The sequence below is a fragment of the Eptatretus burgeri genome, chromosome 6, assembly GCF_056783735.1.
Source record: "Eptatretus burgeri isolate ZD-2024b chromosome 6, Ebu_testis_v1, whole genome shotgun sequence".
Taxonomy (NCBI): Eukaryota; Metazoa; Chordata; class Myxini; order Myxiniformes; family Myxinidae; genus Eptatretus; species Eptatretus burgeri.
The window spans coordinates 2,490,540-2,515,539 of NC_140966.1; the positions used below are offsets into that span (position 1 = coordinate 2,490,540).

A 25,000-nucleotide genomic window follows, 5' to 3' on the forward strand; every position below is an offset into this window, starting at 1 on the left:
AACACCTCACCACCATGTCATTAAAAACACCACACCACCACGTCATTAAAACACCTCACCACAATGTCATTAAAAACACCTCACCACCACCTCATTAAAAACACCTAACCGTCACGTTATTAAAAACACCTCACCGCCACGTTATTAAAAACACTTCACCACCACGTTATTAAAAACACCTTACCGCCACATTATTAAAAACACCTTACCGCCACTTTATTAAAAACACTTCACCACCACGTCATTAAAAACACCTCACCTCCACGTTATTAAAAACACCTCACCATCACGTTATTAAAAACACCTCAGCACCACATTATTTAAAACACCTCACCGCCACTTTATTAAAAACACCTCACCATCACGTCATTAAAAACACCTCACCACCACGTTATTAAAAACACCACACCACCATGTTATTAAAAACACCTCACCCCCACGTTATTAAAAACACCTCACCACCACGTTATCAAAAACACCTCACCACCACATCATTAAAAACACCTCACCACCACGTCATTAAAAACACCTCACCACCACGTCATTAAAAACACCACACCACCACGTTATTAAAAACACCACACCACCACGTTATTAAAAACACCTCACCACCACATTATTAAAAACACCTCACCCCTACGTCATTAAAAACACCTCACCACCACGTCATTAAAAACACCTCACCACCACGTTATTAAAAACACTTCACCACCACGTTATTAAAAACACCTTACCACCACGTCATTAAAAACACCTCACCACCACATCATTAAAAACACCTCACCACCACGTCATTAAAAACACCTCACCACCACATCATTAAAAACACCTCACCACCACGTCATTAAAAACCTCACCGCCATGTTATTAAAAAACCTCACCTCCACGTTATTAAAAACACCTCACCGCCACGTCATTAAAAACAACTCACCTCCACGTCATTAAAAACACCTCACCGTCACGTTATTAAAAACAACTCACCGCCACGTTATTAAAAACACTTCACCACCACGTTATTAAAAACACTTCACCACCACGTTATTAAAAACACCTTACCGCCACATTATTAAAAACACCTTACCACCACTTTATTAAAAACACTTCACCACCACATCATTAAAAACACCTCACCGCCACGTTATTAAAAACACCTCACCATCACGTTATTAAAAACACCTCAGCACCACACTATTAAAAACACCTCACCCCCACGTTATTAAAAACACCTCACCACCACGTTATTAAAAACACCTCACCACCACGTTATTAAAAACACCTTACCGCCACATTATTAAAAAATATCACCACCACGTCATTAAAAACACCTCACTGCCACGTTATTAAAAACACCTCACCCCCACTTCATTAAAAACACCTTACCGCCACGTTATTAAAAACACCTTACCGCCACGTTATTAAAAACACCTCACCACCACGTTATTAAAACACCTTACCGCCACATTATTAAAAACACCTCACCACCACGTCATTAAAAACACCTTAACGCCACGTTATTAAAAACACCTCACCTCCACGTCATTAAAAACACCTCACTTCCACGTTATTAAAAACACTTCACCGCCACGTCATTAAAAACACCTCACCGCCACGTTATTAAAAACACCTTAACGCCACGTTATTAAAAACACCTCACCCCCACGTCATTAAAAACACCTCACTTCCACGTTATTAAAAACACTTCACCGCCACGTCATTAAAAACACCTCACCGCCACGTTATTAAAACACCTCACCACCACGTTATTGAAAACACCTCACCCCCACGTTATTAAAAACACCTCACCACCACGTTATTAAAAACACCTCACCACACGTGATTGAGACTGTCAATTTCTTGTTGTTTTAACTGAGGATAAGTATTTGAGTTGTCATGATTTACACCAAGCAGAATTCAAACATTTATTTTGCATTAAAATTGTGATATTCGTGAATAATTACATTTTTTATATGCAATTTTAGTTGGAAAAAAAAATTCAAAAAATAAAAAAAAATACCCTTATGACATACAGAAGGATGGGTAGATGCACCCCAGAAGTTTGGTACAATTTCACTGGTTGACCTAATAATTCAAGCTAGATAGAGCCTTATGATGTTGACAATTCAACTCAGCAGAAATTCTATCAAGTGATGATCCTGAGGTATTCCACATTGTACATTCTTTCATGATCCATTTTCCATGTAGTGCTCTCAACTGACAACAGAAATAGTCCCCTCATGGGAGACAAACCTTGTACAAATAGATATCCAAAGGATCGACAATGTATAGACGTTGGCCAGGATGGATATACCAGGTATCTTCATAGACCAAAGGAAGAAGAAAGACAAACAACACACAATCAGTATGGTTGTGGCAGGGAAACATGTCGAACAAGAAATTGACAATTGCTAGGTTAGTTGTTCCTTACAACCCTTACCTCCTGCGATAAATGAACTTGTCGCCTGAATGTATAATTGTGCATGTCTCCACTTTCCAACAAACAGATGGCCAGCAAAATGTTGATCAAGTGCAGCAGTACCACCAGGCCTGTTATCTTGGCAGCAGTGAAGCAGCATTACAAATAGTAAGATTCCCAATGCATGACTATTTCCTCCCCCCATAGTCCAGCTGGCAGTACCCCTTCAGACTGGGCAATGCAGTACTTTGAGGATTCTGCACTACAGTGACTGCTGAATCACCAAAGACCACACTCACGGAGTTCTTTAAACTGCCAAAATGATGAGTTTGCACATGCATTAGCCAAGGAAAATGTGCCAATATATTTCACCTGTAACAGCCAAGAAGATTTGGACAAGAAAATAAAAATCGAGGAATTGTTCTCAAAGTGCAGACTTTTCCTGGGTGGGCAGTGTCTTGGAAGAGTCTACACTGTGATCCCTAAGCAAGGGGACTGTTATTTTATCTGACTTCTCCATGAAATAACGGGACCTGAATCTTTTGAAGATCTAAGTAAAGATGAAGACAGGACATGTGAAACTTTTTGTGAGGCTTGCCTAGAATGTGGTCTCCTCAAAGATGACAACCACCTAAATTTGTCCTTCCAGGAATCAGTATCAAACAGCTCACCTTGTTCAATCCACACTCACTTTGGCATCATCCTCACTTATTGCGAACCCAGTTATCCTCAGTTACTGCATATGGCAGGAGCATCGAAATAGCATGCCAGTAGACATCCTACATCCGAACACATAACTTGGCACCAATGTACAACAGTACACAGAACAAATTTACAATGAAGCCCTCATTGGTGTTGAAAATAAGGTGCTCCTCATGGAAGGAAAAATCTAGACCATTATGGACTTCCTTTACCTTATCCCTGGGTCGTAAGAGGCGACCAGGGTTGCGTCAGGAAGGGCATCCGGCGTAAAACATGTGCCAAATCACTATGCGGATCATACGGATGATCCGCTGTGGCGACCCCTAACGGGAGCAGCCGAAAGAAGAAGAAGAGAAGAAGATGGACTTCCTTTACCTAACAGGACAGAATTTTACCACATTACTCGAGAGTATTTCAGAGAAACCAACTGTAATGGACAGAAAGAAGCACAACATTATATGCCGACATAAAAGCCAGTTAACACCTGATCACAAACAGGTATTCAACCGATTTTCCCCCATCATTGAGAGTTAAAATGAGGTGTACTCTCTGTTGATGCACCTGTTAGTGTGGGAAAGACATTTCTGATAAACTTCATACTGCCATCAATTTGTTCATAAGGCCACATTGCCTTCATAACTACATCGCGCAGGAATGCAACTACACATTTAACAGGAGAACTCTCTGCCTATGGCATCCAAGACCAAGTCCACTCTTGGGGAACTGACTTACTCCACTCTCATAGCCATGTGGCTCTCAACAGAATCCTTTCATCTCCTCTCCTTGTCAAGGCTGGAGCACCACAAGGCAGTGTTTTGGGCCCCATCCTATTCCTAGTCTCCATCAATGATCTCTCTGACTCTCTGGAAAATCCTCTTTTTCTGTTTTCTGATGACTTCACCCTCTGCCTTGACATCACTCATCCATCAGAAAGACAGGCAGCAGCCTCTTTCCTCTCTTCAGACCTTGACAAAATCAAAACCTGGTTAAACACTTAGAATGTCTTTTAACCATGAGAAATCCCACACATTCTTCCCCCCCTCCCCTAAAGGACCATACCGCAAACCCTCTCATCTACTTTCTCAACAACCCTCTCAAATAAGTCTAGTCAATCAAACTCTTGGGTTTCACTGTCAAACATGATCTCTCTTGGGCAAATCACATTTCAAAGTTGGTTTCCGAAGCCAGCCTCCGACTGGGCATCCCCTGTCATACAAAGTCCTTCCTTGGCACACCTGAACTCCTCGCCACATACAAGACCTTCATCCGCAGCTTGATGGAGTACCTCACACACAGTTGAACTTGATGCCGTGGCAACAAATGCCTTCAAGATCATTGCAATCTCCTGTGATGAAGCTGAGTCGATGGGCTTATCACTTTGCCATCGCCTGTAGGTTGGTGGTGTCTCTGTCTTCTGCCGCCTCCTTTCTGGTCTTGCACCCTCTGCCATCTCCATGATTTGTCCCCTCCCCCTCCCCCTCCCAGGTATCTATAAGGCGCACACGGTCTCCCAGCAACCTCCTTCATAAAAAATTCCCAAAATCCAGAATTACAGCTCACCTTCACCCATTTTGTTCCTCTTTTTTTTCCTGCCTGTGGAACCAACTTTCATCTTTTTTCAATCCCCTTTTTCCCTGCAGGTCTTCAAGACAGCTGTTCAGCACCATCTCAGATCATTCCCCATCCAAAACTATGATATTTTCTGCACCTGCTAAACCACCCTCCACCCACAACTCCTCACTACCAAATTTTGCTTCTGTATCCATCTTGTCCACCCCTTGCATTCTCGCTACCCATCATTGTCCACCCCTTGCATTCTCCCTACCTCTCCTTTGTTGTCCATCTCCGTCTATTTTCTCTTTCGGTCCTGCTGTTAGCATTTCCCTCTTCTCTTTCTGCTGTTCCTTTTTTACGTTGCCTTCTGATCTTTTCTGTGTTCTAGCTCGTCAACTGTGGTTTGGAGAGCATGCTGTACTAGCACCTCTCAAATCAGATGGTCAATGCCATAGATTCTAAACTAATCAACGACTTCCCTCCCAGGTGATCAAACACAATACTGATCAACGATTTCCCAGGTGATCAAGTCAAGGGACACTGCTGTTATTGAAGACGAAACAGCTCACTTCCCAGTATAATTTCTAAACTCATTTGATCTATCTCAATTACCTCCACACCAAATTATCCTGAGGAAAGGCATTCCAATCATCATACTACGGTTATTAGACCCACCACATCTCACTAATGGAACGTGATGCATCACTGTCATTCTCTTCCCCCAATGTCGTCGAAGCGAAGATTATCAATGGCCCATCAGTAGAAAAGCATGTTCTCATCCCAGATCCCCCTTATTCCATCAGACAGTGACCTCCCTTTCAAGTTCAGGCAGATTCAGTTTACAGTCCGGCCCTGCTTTGCAATTGTCATCAACAAGTTGCAAGAACAAACATTCCATGAAATAGAAATAGACCTCTGAACACCTCCATTATCACGTAGAATGCTGTGTATGTATTACGAAGCACAGTTGGATTCCCCAAGTCCCTTGCAAATGTATGCTCCTGATAAGAAATCCAGGAATGTTGTTTCCAAGGAAACCCTTCACGGAAGGTGCATGGATGTGTGTGTGTGTTATCATTAAGTGGAATCTCACATTGGAAACACAATTATGAACATTGTGTGCTGTTACTTAAATTCTGATGAATGCACTGATCCATAAACCTTTTTCTTCATTCATGTACAATATTACCAAATGGGATTCCACCTATCATTTCATAATTCAGAATTTCAGATTTATGCTGCTTCTATTCCAGGAATGTCACCTGAGTATCACATCATGTACCTTTTCAGCTTGAAGCACTGGTTCTATGCATCCCGTAAATATCTCCACGCACATAATTGGGTACAGGGAAGGTTATAGTGCAATAAATATGGCATACAATGCTAATTTTATCAATGTACTTATCTTACACTTTGCAGGTTTCTTCCACAGCCAAAAACGACCGCCTTAAAAAAACACTTAAAAAAACTAGAAGGGGAGCACTCGGTAGAGTGCTAAACCTCTGCCGCCAATACTCCTGGGTCACTTAAGTGAACCTGATATCCTATTCATTGTAGGTCAAAACGGATCAGACTCTACTGAACCACGATTGAATAAACTAAACTAGATCGACGTGCATGTAGAAATGCCCAAAAAATAAAATATAATTTTTTTTTTTAAAGTTGCAAAATTTCAGGGGTTTTTTTTTCTCTTACAAATTTTTTTTTTGGTTGGAAATCACTTAAAACATGTAGAAATGCAAAAAAAAAAAAAATTCAAATATTTTTTAAAATGGCCGCCATAGCGGCCATATTGGACTTTGGACCAATTCCAAAATCTAATGGCATGATCCTTGGACCATACCTAATCCCCCCACCAAGTTTCGTCGAAATCCGTTGAGGAGTTTTTCCGTAATACTGTTCACAAACAAACAAACAAACAAACAAACAGACGGGTGAAAACAGTAACCTCCGTCCATCCTCGATGGCGGAGGTTAAAAATAACCTGCTTTTCCCCCTCGGAACATATCCTGTATGTTTCTTCGTTTTTTGCCAGAAGAAATGAAGACAAATCACATTAGTTGCATCATTAACCTACCACGCCCCCCCCTAAAAAGAAATGTTTTCTTTGCATTCATCATGCCAATGCTGAATCTACTCAAAATCTTAGAAATGTTTCAATTTTTTTGTGTGTACCTTGTCGAGGCTCGAATGAGAGCTAATGCACAATGCACAGCAAGGGAGGCATGAGACAAGAGCAGCTCGGAACCCAGATAGCAGATATTGAGACCCAGAAGAGTGGGAACGACAAAACAGTGGGGAACAGAGACATTAGAAGATCTATGATAGGGGGAGTGATGTGGCAGGGAACATGGGGTATACAAGATGGATATTACATGGACTTTGAGGAAGGAAAGCAGGTAAGGGCATTTGAAAAAGGTGGGCATAGGGTGGATTAACTGGGGTAGAAAAGATTGAGGATTTGGATGGGGGATGATAAGAGGTGGTGGTGAACAGCTGTTTTGAAGGCTTGGAGGGAAGAATGGGATTGAACAGAGTGAGGGAGTTTATTCCAAATGTGGGGAAAAAGAGGAATGAAAGAGTGAAGGTGAGCAGTGATTTGTGATTTTGGTGGTTTTACCAGAAGGGGATTGTTGGCGGACCTTGAGCGCCCTGCAGAAATATGGTGGGGACAAATCGCATACAGAGCAGGGTGGGCGAGACCGGAGAGGAGATGGGAGAAGACAGAAAGACCACCGACCTGCCTGTGGTGAGAGATTGAGAGGCCCAAAGACTCAGTCTCATCGCGGGAGATATCAATGGTCCGAAATGCCTTGGTTTCCACAGTGTGAAGCCGAGAAAGGTGGGAGGCAGGAGCACCAGCGCAGAGGGGAGAGCAGTACTCCATCAGACTGCGAACGAAAGCTTTGTATGTGGACAGGAGCTCAGGTGGGCCAAGGAAGGACTTTGCACGACGGAGGATTCCCAGTCGGCGACTGGCTTTGGAGGCGAGGTTTGAAATGTGGCTTTACCAGGAAAGATCCTGGCAGATAGTGAGACCCAGAAACGTGAAAGAAAGAACTTCTTCCAGAAGAAGTCCTTTGTTGGTAAACATGTGCCTGTTGGTCAAGTTTGCAAACCAGTTTTACATCAGTCAGAGCTGACACAAATGCAAATCTGCTCTTATTTTCACACTCCATTCTCTGTCTGTCTGTCTATCCATCCCCTTATATATTGAGAATGGAACATGGGTGGGGCCACTAAATTGGTAGAGATAATAAGGCCCCCATGGGGAGTGGCATGGAGGGGAGGGGGTGGGGGAGAGATGGTGATTTCGGGGGATGTTTTAGGGGGAGGGGAAGACCTTCGTAATGGCTTACATGATTACAACAAAATTTAGCACCCACAATTGTGGATAATGGGGATGGGGAGGGGGGTGGAGGATGAAGGTGCCCCAACCTCACCTGACAGTGTTTAGTGCAGGCCACATGCCTTATGCTTGTCCTGGTACTTTTCAAGGATAGTGTAGGCCGCATGGGGATTAGAACTAGTGATGAAGTGTGGGTAGGTGTGGTGGTTTTGGGAAGCGGTAAGGCTCATGGAACAGTCAGTAGTAATTTTTGGGGAGGATGTGGGAGATGGGGAAGAGTGGTTCTCTATATTGGAGTTCAGCTATTCACATCAGCGATACAAGCGGTAAAGTTTGTAGTTGTATTTGTTGTCTTAAGAACAGTGGCACATGGAGTGTGTGTGTGTGTGTGTGTGTGTGTGTGTGTGTGTGTGTGTGTGTGTGTGTGTGTGTGTGTGTGTGTGTGTGTGTGTGTCAGTCAGTCAGTCAGTCAGTCAGTCAGTCAGTCAGTCAGTCAGTCAGTTTGTTTTGTTGAGGAAAGGAAATCCTTTATTCCCAGCAATTATGACATTGTTTTGGTGAACACTTTGAGAGTGTCAGAAAGACATAAATTATTCAAGTCCCAGCAATATTCCCAGGAGGTGAATAATCCCAAGGAAATGACCAAAGGAGCGATCGAGTTTGATCACTGACGGTAACGAGAAATTATATTTCGAAATGTATTTGAAAATCACACAAAACAAGTCAGATTTTTCAATATATATAATTATTTTACCAAAAGTGGTGTCACTGTGTCTATTTATTATATACTCGTACACGTATGTTGAACATGTGAGGAAACGATGACGGTGAATAAAATGTTGGTTTGGAACTTTCTTTCCTTCAATGTCTACTTTTTTTGATGTTGTTGTTGTTCAAAAATATCGACTGCTGGCCCTTTCCCTTAAACTGTAAGTGAAGTTTTCCATTTTCATTTGGATCCATTATAAAAACTCTGTTTGGAATTGGATGTTATTTTTTGTATTTCAAAAAAAAAACCCCCAAAAAAACTCTTCCTTTCCTTGTGCTTGCACTGGGACTTTAGATTCAGTTTAATTTATTTTTGACTCTCTTACACTCTCAAAATATGTCGACGAAGAAATGGAGAAAGTAAAGTTTTCTTCATATTGTTTTGAGTGTCTCAAAATTTCTAGAATTTCAAAGAAATGCCATGAATGATTTTGTTTGAAATTGGACTGCATGGCGAGCGGGTGATACCTTCTTGCATATGACAGCCTAATCTGACACTGACACCCCGTGATGTGAATTCAAGCTGTCAGTTATCTCTGCACTAATTGAACCTTTATTTAAATTCAACCCTCCCCACTGCTCAACCAGGTCTTTATTTCTGCCCCTTTCAACTTATCAATGTGTATTCTATTCAAACTCTGCATGTTTGGGACTATTAAATCATGCTTGTCTTACATAATAAAATGTGATTTTAAGAATGGCAGCTTATCACCTGAGTTCCCACAAGTGATCGTGTGTGTGTGTGTGTGTGTGTGTGTGTGTGTGTGTGTGTGTGTGTTGTTTACACACACACACACACACACACACACACAATAGTAAAAAGAAGGCACAGCCAACCAATAAATTAAACAAGACTCGACTCGCCAATCTTGATACAACCAGGAAGAGCAGTGTCAGCCTCAGGCAACGTTTTGCTTGTGATCCACAAGCTTTATCAAGCCAAAGAGAACCAGCTGGTGCATGCGGCCATTTTAAATTTGTATACACCACTTTTGACCTACTTTTGGTTGCTCATGAAAGCATGGAACCCTTTTTTGTTATTGAAACAAAAGAAAGCCACATCATCCTCATTGGGTTGCTGCTTATTCTTGTGTTGCAAACATTGTGACCTGGTGTTATAATAACGCACACTGGTCGTCAGGGCCTGTCCTCTTTCCCCGCTGACATGCTTCCGGTTGAGTACCTGCTAGAACTCCTGGGTGGTGGATGGGTAGGGTTTACTTGTCAGTCATCTTGGTTTTGCACCATCCCCTTCTTGACATGCATTAATTAGTGTTTTGTATTGGGTTGCGAGATCAGTCGTTTCACTAGTTAACCCCCCCTACCTGCTCTTTTGTATGCCAGGCTTGTTGACCCTTACCTTATGATGAGTTATTCAAACAGTACGTAAAAACAGCATTTATTTCTGGAGGCCACAAAGCACTCATTGTTGGTGGTGCTTCAAAACCACTCCATCCTTTTATTGGATGGTCTTTTTGGTTTCCAAGTCAAAGCATTTTGATCCGGCACTATGTATTGACTTGGCACTGAATGTAACAGTGTCCTATGTACTTGTATAAATGTATGGCTTCAATGAATTTGGCTCATATATGACCCTTGGTGCAGATGATGATGATGATCATCATCATAATGCAATAAGTAAATTTATATTAGCATGAAATCATGATGGATGGAGGGATGGATGGAGGGATGGATGGATGAAATTCAAAAATCCTGCAACTAATTCTGTGTTCCACACCACTAGCATGGATCGGATCGCTACGCTCGCCTCTCCACACATCGTTACAAAGATTTACGTGACAGATTATGCCTCATGTTGGCTTAATGGTTAGGGTGGTGGGCTTGGGATTCGAGTTAGGATTCTAGAGTCCTGAATTCAAAGCCCGCTCCATTAAATTAATACCAGGTGGGGTTTACTCAGCCTGTCATCCTTCCGAGGTCGGCAAAATGAGTACCAGCTTGCTGGGATGATTGAACAATTCAACTTTCCTGTCTCGGAGTGGTGACCCATCCAGGATTGTACCCAATAGCCCATGAGACTGCTTTGGCACCACCGATGCTCTGTACAGAGTATGGTCCCAATGGATGGATGGATGGATGGATGGATGTTACAGATTTGCTGTGTTTTCATAATTTACATCAATCATAATACAAATATTTATTTGTAAAGGCCCGGTCACACCTTGACGTTTTAGCCAGCGATGGCAACATGTTAAAATGTATGTAAAACGCTGACTTACGTTGAACTTTTGATATTTTTTTTTAAAGATTCGGACGTATTCATAGCGACTTGGTCTTATGTATAACGCATTGGTAACAACACAGAACGTTTCGTTGTGTTATAGATAACTTATACCAACGAATGCTGAACCTGTTGTCGGCCTACACAACCGATGCCCACCGATAGTCTAACTTAGGCATAGCGCGTTGCACGCATCGCCGACGATGTCGTGACGTAGCCTATTAAAAGGCTGACGCACAACGATTCGAATCATAAATGCCGTAGAAATGGAAGGGTCAACATCGCGGTCACACCTTGGCGATCTTGCCAGCGTATGCCGACGTAACAAAAAGTGTGTCTAAAACGTTGGAGCACGTCGAATACGGTATGGGTAAGTTTGGTATGCGCGAGTAGAACGCTAAAGTACGCTATCATACGTCGTAGTAAGTAGAGTACGTCAAGAAATTTTAAACATGTTCAAAATTTTACAACGTACTCGGCGTATGACACACGTTCCGCATGTGATGGGGATAAGTTTTACACACGATATGTGGACGCTTACACACGTCCACAAACGCTACTTATAAGCTACTCATAAGTCGAAACACGTCGCGGTAATGTCTTTTTTACGCGAAACTTATTTCTAACTTATGTTTGACGTGCTTTGAACCAATTCTTTACGTAGTCCCAACACACATCGACGTATGTAGACGTATTCCAATGACGTCTTCCGGTCGACAAAAAAAATAAATGAACGTGTTTCTAGCTTACAACTGCCATATAAAGACGTGTTCCCAGCGGTTTTGGGAATTGGTATATAAAAATGCTGCTCATAAAAGGGGAACCCAACAGTGTTTTCGAGTTCCTTTTTGAGTCGATGTCCATGTCAGCAGTATCAGTATCAGTATTAGTATCAGTATTAGTATTAGTATTAGTATTAGTAGTAGTTTGTTCATGTTGGCAGTAGTAGGTGAGTGTGAGGGGGAGGGTGTGGGTTATGATGGATCGTCCTTGCTTCCGCGTGTCCACGGGTAGGTTCATAGGCTGCCACTCAACGATTTAAATGGCTGCATCTCCACTATTGAAAGTAGACGCTTGCGCTCAACAATTGGATTTTTTTTACACTCAACGACTTTTAAACGGTACCACTCAGCTATTTTCATTGTTTACAATGAACGATTTAAATTGCTGTCACTCGCCTTTGTTTTTTGACGCTGGGGTTTTGAAATTTGAAGCGTTTCTTCTGAACGTGTTAAATCGCTCAAACTCGACTATTTTAAATAGACGCTGCCGATGGACAATTGGAATCATAGCCAAGCTCGACATCGAAGTGTGAACATCCTCGTCATGCCGAAGAAAAGTTTGAAGAATGCTGCAAATAAGTGTCCTGGCCGTGGCCGTGGACGCTGACGCAAGGACGATCCATTATACCGACGTCTTTCAGCCTATGAGTAACTTAAAAGTAACGTCTGTCGACGTGTGGCAACGATCGCGTAACGTGCCAACAACATGTTAATCATAGGTTAGAAATAAGTTTCGGGTACGCTAAACATTACCTCGGCGTGTCTCAACTTATGATTAACTTACACGTAGCATGTGTTGACGTCTGTCAACGATCGCAGACCGTGCATACAACTTGTGGCCAGCGTAGCGGAACGTGTGAGTCATACGCCGGCATACGTCGTGAAATTTCAAGCATGAAAAAATTTGAGGACAACCGAAAAGTACAATGTTTAAAGCCAGCGTACAACGACGTATGGCAGTGTTTTTCAGCGTGCTCTCAATGTTATCAAAACTTACCCATAACGTATTCAACGTGTGCCAGCGTTTTAGAAAAAAAATTCAAAAATCGGCATACGTTGGCTAAAACGTCAAGGTGTGACCGGGCCTTAAGATAAAAAGGTCCAAGTGGTCGAAAGCTCGAAATCGTCAAGGGTCGAACCTGTCTAAAGTGTCTGAAGGGTGTAAGGGGTCTAAATGGTGTTAAGGTCAAAGGGGTGAAAAGGGAATTAAGGGGTGTAAAGGTCTTAAGGTTCTCGGGGTCAAAATGGTATAAAAGGTCTGAAGGTGAAGCGATTGAAAAGTGTCTAAAGTGTTGAAAGGGTCTTAAAGGTAAAAGGGGTCTTAATGGTCTTCAAGGCAAAAGGGGTCTTAAGTGGTCTTAACAGGTCTAAAGGGTCTTATGAGTGTTGTGCATCTTTTGGGTCTTCAGGGTCTTTTAGGTCCTTGAGGACTTTTGGGTCTTCGGGTTATTTTAGGGGTCTTTAGGGTCATTTGGGTCCTCAGGGACATCAGGGTCTTTTGGGTTCTAGGTGTCTTCAGGGGTCTTAAATGGTCTTTAATGGTCGAAGGGGTCTCAGCAGTCCAAAGAGTCAAAAGGTACATTCAAAAGGTATGTAATTAATCGACGTACCTGTGTGACATGAGGGTGCAATTGACGTTCAAACAGTACATAATAGATAAACATATAGTCAAACAGCTTCATGGAATGACCATGCTTTTCGTTCATGTATGTGCTCTATATCTAATACATAAAGCTCTTTATAACCACTGACTCACTGACTGATATTAAAGATCGGTACCTTCCAGGTGATGTAGAAAGCTGAAATTTTTCATGCCGATGAACATCGGAGCCGATACATCGGAAAAAAAAAAATTCACAGAATCGTCGTACAACATCCATAAATGAAAATATAAATAGATTAAAAAAATAATTAAGAACTCAAATGCAGGTGAGCGACCCGAAACAATGAGGAAGCACGGTTCGTTACTGCTTACAATGTGTATAGTGGGGCAACTTAGCTAAATGTAACATAACAATTGTGCATTTTGTGAGGAAAGCACCAAATTTGGTACACTAGTAGCCTATCATATTATGAACAGATTTGGATATTGGGCCATCTCAAATTCAGCCGCTGATGGCTGTGGCAGCCATTTTCCACTACCATCAAAAATTTTGAGATGGCCCAATATCCAAATCTGTTCATAATATGATAGGCTACTAGTGTGCCAAATTTGGTGCTTTCCTCACAAAATGCACAATTGTTATGCTAAGTTGCCCCACGAGTAAGCATACCCTGCTAGTGTGTGTGTGTGTGTGTGTGTGTTTTTTATGTGTATATATATATATATATATATATATATATATATATATATATATATATATATATATATATATATATATATATATATCCCATTGCAATAACAGAAATATATTTGGGAATGGTTTGTTCAGTTCTGGTTGGTTCGATATTCATTGTTCTTATTTTTAGTTGACGGAATAACATATTCCTACAGCTTATCATCTGCTTCTTGTTGCAGGAAAAATGCCATCAGTATTGGCCTGCGGAACGATCTGCTCGTTATCAGTATTTTGTTGTGGATCCGATGGCCGAGTACAGCATGCCACAGTACATATTGCGGGAGTTCAAAGTCACAGATGCCAGAGTAAGGAAATTATGTTGTCGGTGTTTTTTGTTTTTGTTGTTTTTTTGCCATTTGATTGGGTAAAACTATCACCAAGCCCAGTAATTGTTGGCACATTTCCATAAAAATGATACCCACATCCCACATTTCCATGTGGGCATTTTTTGTCTTTTTCTTTCTGGGAGCGTTTGAGAACCAATTCATCTCTGCATTTCAGGAGACAGGATTTCTTCTCTTTTAAAATTGCAAGGATATTTGGTTGTTTATTTTGTGCATACTCCATTTGGATAAGTTGTTTTGGACTTTGTGCTTGTCCCATTTTAATTCCCTCTTCACGAACCACACACAATCATCAGGCTTCAAGATCGGCTTTTTGGAATGTGCCCAGGTAACTTGTGATTCAAGAGAAAACGTCAACTTTGACACTTCTTTGATCAACTATTATTTACTGTTTGTTTAATTTTCTTTTAAATCGATAAAAAAATAGGTCAAAGGCTTTCCATTATTAAGCAGAAAATCCTGCCATGACCTGGATTAATGCCTCACCTCGCTGATCTCTTTCCAGGATGGTCAGTCACGTACCATCCGGCAGTTCCAATTCATTGACTGGCCTGAACAAGGTGTGCCAAAGTCTGGGGAGGGCTTCATCGACTTCATCGGTCAGGTGCACAAAACTAAGGAGCAGTTTGGACAAGATGGGCCAATCACAGTTCACTGCAGGTAGGTGGCAAATTGAGGAGAAAGTATTGTCAGTTGCCATTTTCCTAGTTGTGTAATCACCCAAGTGTAGTTTCTGTTATACTGACTCACAGTGTGAAAGCCTTATTTTTCCCAAATTGACAAACACTGGTCTTATTATGTAGGAATTATGGATCTCACACGCACACGCACACGCACGCACGCGCGCACACACACACACACACACACACACACACACACACACACACACACACACACACACACACACACACACACACCCACACACACTACTGACATCATTCTGTACAGAACCTCTTAAGAAGGATCAATAATTGGTAGCCACTCATGTTTTTGTTGTTCGACCCGACGAACAGATAATGTTTCTGTGTCTCAAAGCCCACGTTTAGACATGACAATCTGCCTACTGCCGCCACCAAACTCACGACCATTTATAACCTTTACTCTTTTCCTTCCTTCACCCTACTCTTATCATCACCTCCCTTTTCTTAATGACACCTCCACACTCCACTGCTCTCTTCATGTCCATTTTAACTCCTGTCATCCTTTACGTGAAGATTTTTTTTTTACTCTTTTTATCGCTCCTTTTTCTCCCAGCTTTTCTGTTTGTATTATACTGATCCTTACATTAAAGTATTCACTTCTCTCTGTAGTTAGTATTTTTAACCTATTGATACAAATTTGAACAAAGCAATGAGGATATGTTTAATTTTCAAAGTTCATAGTCTGTACTCAAGTATCTGTGAACCATTTTGGGATTTTTGCAGGAATGCAAAATGAAGGATCTTTTCTGTCAAGCAGTTTGCATTACCGGTGCCAAAAAAGGTGTTTCCAGCACTCAGTATGAAGCCGGTGTGAGCAAACGTTGGCAATGAAATGAAAACAAAATCGATAAAATTTTGAACTGAATGTATGAACCTTATCAATTTGAGCCCCTGAAGGAGTTTGTCTTGTAGGATCACAAAGTGACAGTTCCAATAATTCAGGGCCTCATTAATTTTTTTGCAAGGGGACAATTTGCTCACACTGCTGGATTTATTTGCTTGTGAGGTCCGCGCAGCCGATGCTTTCACATGAGCGGCTGAGCGGTTGGATCTTTACGGTTACGATATGAAACGTTCAACTCTTTTTACACACGGACATCTATTGAACAATCGGATGAAGACAAAATAATTGTTATTTGTATAATGTATGGTGTGGCACAAACTATACGTATATAGCATAATTTATTATCCATCCATCCATTGGGACCATACTCTGTGCAGAGCGTTGGTGCTGCCGAAGCAGTCTCCTTGACTATTGGACGTAATCCTGGACGGGTCGCCACTCCGACACAGGATACCAGTGTGCTGGCACTCATTTTGCCGACCTCGGAAGGATGACAGGCAGAGTCAACCCCACCTGGTATTAATTCAACAGCCGAGTGGGAGTTGAACTCAGGATCCTAGGATCCCAAGCTCACCACCCTAACAATTAAGCCAACACCAGGCATAAAATTTATTATGGATTTCCATATTTAATCTTATCAACAAAGTTGAAAAGCATATATGTTGTTTCAACTGTGCTTTTGCGCTCCAGCGTACGTCTGTTTATCCATTAAATCCCTATTGCCATATACAACACATTATACAAACCAACCAGACTGCACATGCCTTACTATTTTTAAAAAGGAAAGATAACAGCCTCCCTCAGGCTCTCATTATTGGTATGCCCTTCGAAGCACTGATATTGAAACGCAACTCATTCTCACTAATGTCAGCTCTCTTCCATCTGCCATTCATCCATCGATGATGGCTGACTGTTTCAAAAGAGTAAGCACAATAAAATAATTGCTGAGAATTGATTGTTATCCCCTACCTATTGACCTCCATATTTATATATGGATGAGGTGCGTTTTGAAAACTTTTGACGTGACAACTTGATGTAATAGACCTTTAAATCTCTAAATGTTTAATTGATGTGCAGGCTTTATACACGGGCCAAATTGCCTCTTCCTGCTTCTAAGTTCCTTGTGTAAATCTACATTCATGCAAAAAAATCCCAAAGCAGTTCATAAATCCTTTAAATCTCGACATGTTAATGGATTCATGCAAAAATGAAGAAAATATGGAAACACTTGTAATACCCCACAGTTGAAAGGTGATCTCATAAATGTTCGGTAATTCTGAAAGCATATGCATTTATCAACAGCTTTTGGCTTGTCTGTTGATATGAGACATTAGTTCGTTTTCTCAGAGGTAGTCTGGCTTCGATTCCCGATACAACAACAAACTCTCATTCTGGTGCTTCACATGAGAAGTGCAACATCAAAATGAGTATTCTGTCCTTTGGAAGGGCTGTGAAGCCAACCGTCCATGTTTGGGAACTGCATCAGCAGCATAACAGTGCCTCCCCTAACTTTGCAAAGCTCACAGCCAGATGCCAGATGCTGCATTTGCACCAGTAAAGGCATTAGTTACTTTATCTACAAGATATATTGTGGCACTAAACTCATACAACTCTTTAACTTCCCTGGCCGGTACCACCAGTGCTGGTGTGGGACGCACAGGAGTCTTCGTGACGCTGAGTATCGTTCTGGAGCGTATGAGGTACGAGGGTGTTGTTGACGTATTCCAGACAGTGAAGATGTTACGAACACAGCGCCCCGCCATGGTACAAACCGAGGTACACTGCCTTCGTCCATCTTCCTTTTTCTCATTTATGTCCACAGCAGATGCACTGACACTTTTTCCATTCATTTTTCTCACCTCTTAGGAAAAATCAAACTGGTGTTGGGATACTATTAATGTCACAGATATTATGTTCTCTGATATTGCAAAGATCTACTGTTAATGTATGTTATTGTAACATAGCAGAGAAAACGACTCTAAATGCTCAGTCAATAAGTTACAGGAGAGAGAGATTAAATGAGGTGTGATTAAACTAGTCTGTAGCATCGAGTACGAATCAAACATTGGTGTTTGAAATACATCTCAAGAAATAAAAGAAATTGTTTGAGAAAAATTCAGTTTAATGCAGAAAGGTGTTGCAAAAAAAAGGGCAAGTTTGTATTGATCTTAACTTTGGATTTAATGCAAGGCCAGAGACTTATTGATTACCACTCGTATTATAAGAAAGGAGTGAAAGAATGAAAATTCTTTTTCGCATAGACACTGAAGACTGGCCATAATGTTAAACCCTAATTTTTCTTTTTTTTTTTAAACCACTAACCATTAACCAACCATGAGGATATCATTTTGCCTTGCTTGCTTGGAAACGGAACTTCCACCTGGTCATACAAGCTATTTTAGGAAGCAAAATGAGTAACCATGTTACGTTTAAGCCATAATGACTGACATGGCGCTCCTTACCCTGTTTCCCTTGTCTCTTCAGGACCAGTATCAGTTCTGTTACCGTGCAGCTCTGGAATACCTGGGAAGTTTTGACCACTATGCAACATAAGGACATATGAACAATGCGGGCCATCTAGGGTGCCACCTCAAGGTCTCTGCCAAAATTGGCGGGAAAAAAATCCTCCACGTGGAAATGTCGCGGGTGGGGTTTCAGCCTACAGTGTGGGCGCCATTTTGTTTGTAAATGTTCTAGCTTATCAAAAACAAAAACAAAAAAGGAACCGGGAACAAATCGCAATGATTGAGATGCACAACATGCAAAGAGTAGCGCCAGGAGAGTGGTGGTGGTGACAGCAAGAGATTAGTAGAGGAAGAAAAAATAATAATATAGAAAGTAGGCAGAAACCCTGAGAAAGGAAGGGAAAGAGAGAAACGTTCCTGTCATCGAATGTCCATGTTTTCATCCTGTACATAACAAACTGCTCAGATTCCTAACATATTCCTGAAATGGAGGGAGTTGACAGCTGATGGAGGTATGGGGTATAGAGAGAGGGGGTTATTTCTGTGCTGCGTGTACAAGAAACCCCTCTACTACTTCAAATTTGATTTATTTTCTCCTCTTTATAATTTCTTTTTTTTTTAATCAAATAGCATAGCTTTTTTAATTAATACAAATGTAATTAACACCGAATCGGTAGTCATTTCAACTGTGGTGCAGATCATGTAAATGATGTGCCACACCAAGGGATTGCCCTTCTGGTTGTTCTGGTTAAGAACACAGTAATCTCAGCCTTTGTCTTTGTCTTATTTCCTTCTTGTTATTTTGCAGTCCTCGGGGAACCTGTATTAATCCAGTATTTGTTTTTTTTAATCTTTAGTTGGCTATTTTTGGCTGGGAAGCCGGGTGGCATTTAGTGTTTCAATCTTCTGGGAAACCCTCATCCAGTCACCGAGTGTGCAAGTCGGCTGAGTGTTGTCATTTATCTTGACCAGGTATTTCAAACCGACTGTGGGGTGAGCAGTCACAGCAAAGGTGCTAGCTCAATCCATAGTGGTCTGAGTACTCATTAGGCCATGCACTCTTAGAGTGGGCTTCAGGGGCACGAAACGACAGAGGAGCAGCTCGGTGACCTCCAAGATTCTGTTAATCACACGTGTTCAGCCACTGCTCCTAGTCTCGGTGACGTAATGAATGGTGAAGGTTATGGGATGCTTGCGTCTCGTTCTGCATTACTCCTCAGAGAAAACTGGAAAAAAATGCGTCGCCACAGATTGGATTATGGTCATACCCAAGAAGAGAATGGTTTTGAGCATGAACCTTCAGATTCCTGAGAATCTTTCCTATGGTTGTTGCATCTGCTCCAGAACCCTCTGTTGTGGTGCCTTTGTGTCAAGCATGAAAGGGGTTCTGTCAAGTCAACAGCAAGGTGAACTATTTGCATTTATTTTCAGAAGTGAGAAGGAAACATTAGGCGAGCCTGTTTTGGGAAGCCTCAACAAAGATGCAGCACCAACTCTAGTCTCGAATCGTTTCACCCTGGGGAGTGCTGAGATCTAGGCAGCGGTGGCGCAAACCCCTGTGGCTGCGCGTCATGCAGTGTTGCGAGTCCTGCAGTGTTTGCACACTTTTGCAATCTTGGCTCGTGCGCACTGATTATTTCCGGTTTTTTTATTTATTTAGAACATTAAGTCTTGTACAGTGTTTCTATTTGTTATCCCACATTCTAATAAAAGTAGCATCGATGGACAAGCCCTACAGATTTTTTTTTTAATCCGCTAACCCTCTAACCCTCCCCTCGAAACTCTAACCCTCCCCCTTCCCAATATAATCTGCACGTTATGATGGAATCAATACTTTCATTCTCCTTTAAAGCACAAGTCGCATCCCCCATGGTGCCATGTATTTAAGCATCCCTTTTGCAAATGACTCGTGCACTCATCGCTATCGTCTAGTGTGATGAGATTGGCTCCCCCTCACCCCTCACCTTTTTCTGCCTCTCCCTCCTCTCAACTGCACTTTCCCAAGCAGACCCAGCCCAGACGGCGCCCATAGCTCCACGCCCCTCATCGTTCGCCCTTCACCCCTTGCCTTGCCCTCACCCGTATACACTGCATGCTTTCAGCACTCCGCCATCAATCTTACTTTGTCTGCATCTCGCTCTCGGGTCTCAAGATCCCACTCTGTTGGCGGCACCACCTGCGTAATAATTTGCCTATTGCCACTGCTAGCACAACAACCGACCCTCTTTTATTGTACACATTGATCAAGATGATGGAAAATATTCCTGAACCAATAATTTCATGTAGAAACATTAACCCCTGGTTTAGCTGGATGTTTGCGTCAGACACCGAAATTGGGTCAATCGTTAAATCATTAAGATGAATCGATGCAGTTTATTTATTGATTAACACACTATTTTAGAGACATTAATCGTGTGTGATTTACATTCAATTATAAGCGAACACCGAATTATTCAGACAAGTGCTCCTCAACGGTTTGTCACTACGCACCATTGTTTCTCAATTGTGAGGTTCATGCAGGTTTCACAGTGCACAACCCTACCTGCCAACACAAAATTGTCAATGTTCTTCTGGGTCATTCTGCCGTGTGAGTCACACACATTTAAACAAGCCTAACGAGCCTAGGCAGCATCTCTACCGGCTGGCATGGGATTTTCTAAGCTTACTTGCTTCGTTAATCGTTAATGCCCATCGTCTACCATTCTGTGCTTGGTCAGCCTTCATCTGTGGCTGCACGAAAAATGTAGAGCTACATCCGAGTCTACGGTGATTCACATTCCCGCCTGCTATAACAGTCTGTCTGCAATTACCGGAGAGCCTCTCAAATGTCACCAAACAAAGCCTTTAATCACCGGCGCGTCGCTTGTCGTTCGAGTGCGCAACAACGGGGATTTTTTTCCCCTTCCCTCTAGGGCGTCCGAGTGGTGAAATGCCAGCACGCCTTCCATTTCAATATAAACGCCCTAGAATGACTTTTATTTAATTGGACATCTGCCGAGCTGGAGAGCTTTCGACCCGGTTGTAACGAGCACTCACTGCAGGATGATTGTCTTTTGTAGGCCGCGGTATGCAACTCGCATGACCTGTTTCAACACTGTAACAGCACGGGAGGGCTACGCACTTTCTGAAGGATACAAGTGGTTGGTGCGGCACTTCTTTTCACTCCAAACTGAGCCTCCACCTAAAGTATCTTATTAATGTGTTTGAAGCGAGTCGTACGTTAAAGGGAACAGCAATGGACCTCCTTCGCACCCTCGAAATCTCAGCATCAGCAGGACTTAAATGTCAAGCCTCAATTTTATTCACCTTGTGCCAGTACACGGTTCAGTTTTTTCTCTGCCCATTTTTTTTCCCCCACCAACTCCACTTGCTCCACAAAAAAAAAAAGACTCACTTCATCAATTCTAATTCTTGATAAGTTATAGCTCTCAACATTTCACGTGACCTTAGAGGAAAAATAATTAATTATTTGCAGCATGCGTCTGTCAGTGCCTTGATCGTCTGCCCAAACTAATATATTGCAAAAAAACACCTCTTAATGAATTAATGTGTCCTGGCCAACTTTCAGTGCGACACAATATCCTGTAAGTAAGGATTTTAACCAGAATACATCACAAACGGTCAATTATTACAAAAGACATATGCTCATCAATAAATGCAAGCCATTGGGGAGGAGAGGTCTTTTTAATATCTCAGATGCACAGCATCTTCTGAAAAGCCTCACCTCAAAAAGAAAATCATTCTCAAGCCATGTTGGGTCTCAATGTATTCACTATTTTGTGTGGGAATACAGGCCATATCCTCCTGCTATGTTATTACATCAGCGCACGAAATTGCACTTTATTTCTGACAGCAACGCAAGTCAAGTTATATGACCTTTCATTTATAGCACTTTGGTAAATGTGGATCGAGACCTTTTTATATATTTTTAAGATTGCAAAATATCTTGATGGAAAAAAATTATTTGCCTTAAAATTATAATAATTTATTCAACACTTCACAATACTTAACCGACGTACACTGACACAATTGAGCCGCATCGGTCGGAAAATGTTAAAGGCTGAGAAGCATAAATGTGAAATCGCAGAGCTCATTTAGCATCGAGCGGATTTTCAAACAATATCTATCTGCTCATTGGGCCACAAGTTGTTGATCCTGTTCTCTCGATTGTTCTTATCTGTAGTTTGAAACATCTGAAACCTGTTCCACCCTATATTGGACAAAAGTGAGTGCAATTGCTGCATTTTGAGAATGCTTTTTGCTTGCAAAGCTTGCCAGTTGCAATTAATTCCACTTTTAGCCCTTACTGCAGTCTTCCCCATGATCTCAACCAGCCATCAGCTTCCTTTAAATTAATCTGGTTAATATTCCAAGTGATGAAAGTAGATAGAAGTAACGTTTGCAAATTCAGTGTCTGAATGTTGTAGTTCATTCAAAGTCTTGATTTTAAAGCGCTCGTGATATTTGAAAATAGGAAAGGAATGAATAATGGATGGATGAATGGAGAACCTGCCATGCTGACTGTGGCATGCTGTGGATTGATAGGACAGCACATTCCTGGCACCGCTGCTGTGACATGTGAAAATGGAGTCCATTCTTTGCTAGTCATCCCGAGGGAACAGCATTTCCTTTATCACCCCGACTGATACCACCTAACCAGTTCCCTTTCCCTCCTTTCCTCAGCAATCTTACCCCTCCTATAAAGCATATTGACATATTTAACAAAATGTGTGCATTGTGCAGCATCATCCGGCAGATTATATATATTGCATAGTAATGTGGAGTATGCTTACACATTGTGAGCAGGAACAAACCGTGCTTCCCCATTGTCTCGGGTCCCTCACCTGCATTTATTTTCTTTCATTTATTTATTTTCATTACCTCCACCACCGGAGGTGAAGTAGGTGACGTATTCACCCATTTTCGTCTGTTTGTTAGTTGCAAAATCGAAGATTTTTCAAGTATATTGGTCAGTCAAGTTTGTTATTCTGTTTGTCTGTCAATCGCCTACAGGTCAGAAATTAAAACTGATCTTCACGAAACTTCACCAAGTTGTAAAGGTCGTCTCAACTGAGAAGCCTTTTGATTGAGGTCAAAGGTCAAAGGTCATCTTGAGGTCGAATTTCTAAAATCGGCATTTTTCATCTGATTGACTTGAAATTTGAACAAGATTTGCATAATGTGTGACTGGATCGGGAAACCAACTATTTTTGAGGTCAAAGGTCAACTCAAGGTCAAACTTCTAAAATCATAAATTTTCATCTGGTTAACCTGGAGGTTAAGCAGCAATTGCATAGTGTGTCACTGAATTGGGAAACCAACTATTTTTGGCCAAAAGGTGAAAGGTCAACTCAAGGTCAAACTTCTAAAATCAATTTCATTCTGAAAAATAATCAATTTTCATCCGATTGACCTGAGCTTTGATTAAGATTGTCAATTTTAATCTAAATGAAATGGACAATTTTTTGTATCCATTGCAACCTTTGTAAAGCCGCTGTCACACCTTGACGATTTAGCCAGCGTATGCCGATCTATGAAAAATTTGTCTAAAACGCTGGCACACGTGGAATACGGTATGGGTACATTTTGTATACGTTAAGAGCACGCTGAAAAACACTGCCATACGTCGAAGTACGCTGGCTTTAAACATTGTACTTTTAATGCTTGCATGCTTGAAATTTTACGACGTATGCCGGCATATGGCTCACACGTTCCACTACGCTGGCCATAAGTTGTAGGCACGCTATGCGATCGTTGATACACGTCGACACACATTACTTGTAAGTTACTCATAAGTCGAAACACGTCGAGGTAATGTTTAGCATACCCAAAACGTATTTCTAACCTATGAGTAACGTTTTGTAAGCACGCTACACGAACGTTGTTCACACTTCGCAACACGTTACTTGAAAGTTCCTCATACATCGAAACACGTCAAAGTAATGTTTAGGGTACCCGTGACTTATTTATAACCTATGAGTAACGTGCTTGGGAATTATTTGTAAAGCATGTCCTATGCACAAATACGTATGCAGATGTATTTGATGTCTTCAGGACGACCACAGGACTTACTGAACGCGTTTCTAACTTACAGATACCGTATAATGGCGTATTGGCAGCAAGTAGGGGAATTGGTATATAAAAAGGGGCTTCGCAGGAGGAACTCATCTTTGATTTAGACTTCGTGGTGAGTACATGTCCATGTCATTCTGAGAGATGGAGGATACGGCAAGGCTGAGAAGACAATACCTACCTGTCCTCGAACATCAACATGACCTCATCGAGTTGACACTGCACCAGTTGCGTGCCAATAGAGCCGGAAGAAGAAGAAGTGAACGGAGGAGAAGGAACTGGGTCAGACCATGGATCGGGAGGCGACGCCATTACGGCATACATGACCAGCTCATGGTGGAACTCTGGAACGAGGACCATGCATCCTTCATCAACTTCCTGCGAATGCCCCCAGCGATGTTCGACGAGCTGCTAGCCAGAGTGGG

General features: G+C 41.8%; 1 protein-coding gene across 8 annotated transcripts in view; it reads left to right on the forward strand.

Moving 5' to 3' along the window:
* The window catches only part of PTPRD (protein tyrosine phosphatase receptor type D), a 382,026-nt gene extending 361,792 nt beyond the window's left edge, over positions 1 to 20,234 (forward strand). For all 8 annotated transcript variants that reach the window (XM_085883705.1, XM_085883708.1, XM_085883709.1 and 5 more), the window contains 4 exons: positions 14,329 to 14,454; positions 14,999 to 15,153; positions 17,679 to 17,814; positions 18,523 to 20,234. In XM_085883705.1, coding sequence (XP_085739831.1) covers positions 14,329 to 14,454; positions 14,999 to 15,153; positions 17,679 to 17,814; positions 18,523 to 18,591 — 486 coding nt within the window. In that variant the 3' untranslated portion in view covers positions 18,592 to 20,234. The remainder of the gene's footprint in view (positions 1 to 14,328; positions 14,455 to 14,998; positions 15,154 to 17,678; positions 17,815 to 18,522) is intronic.
* The last annotated feature ends 4,766 nt before the right edge of the window (positions 20,235 to 25,000 follow it).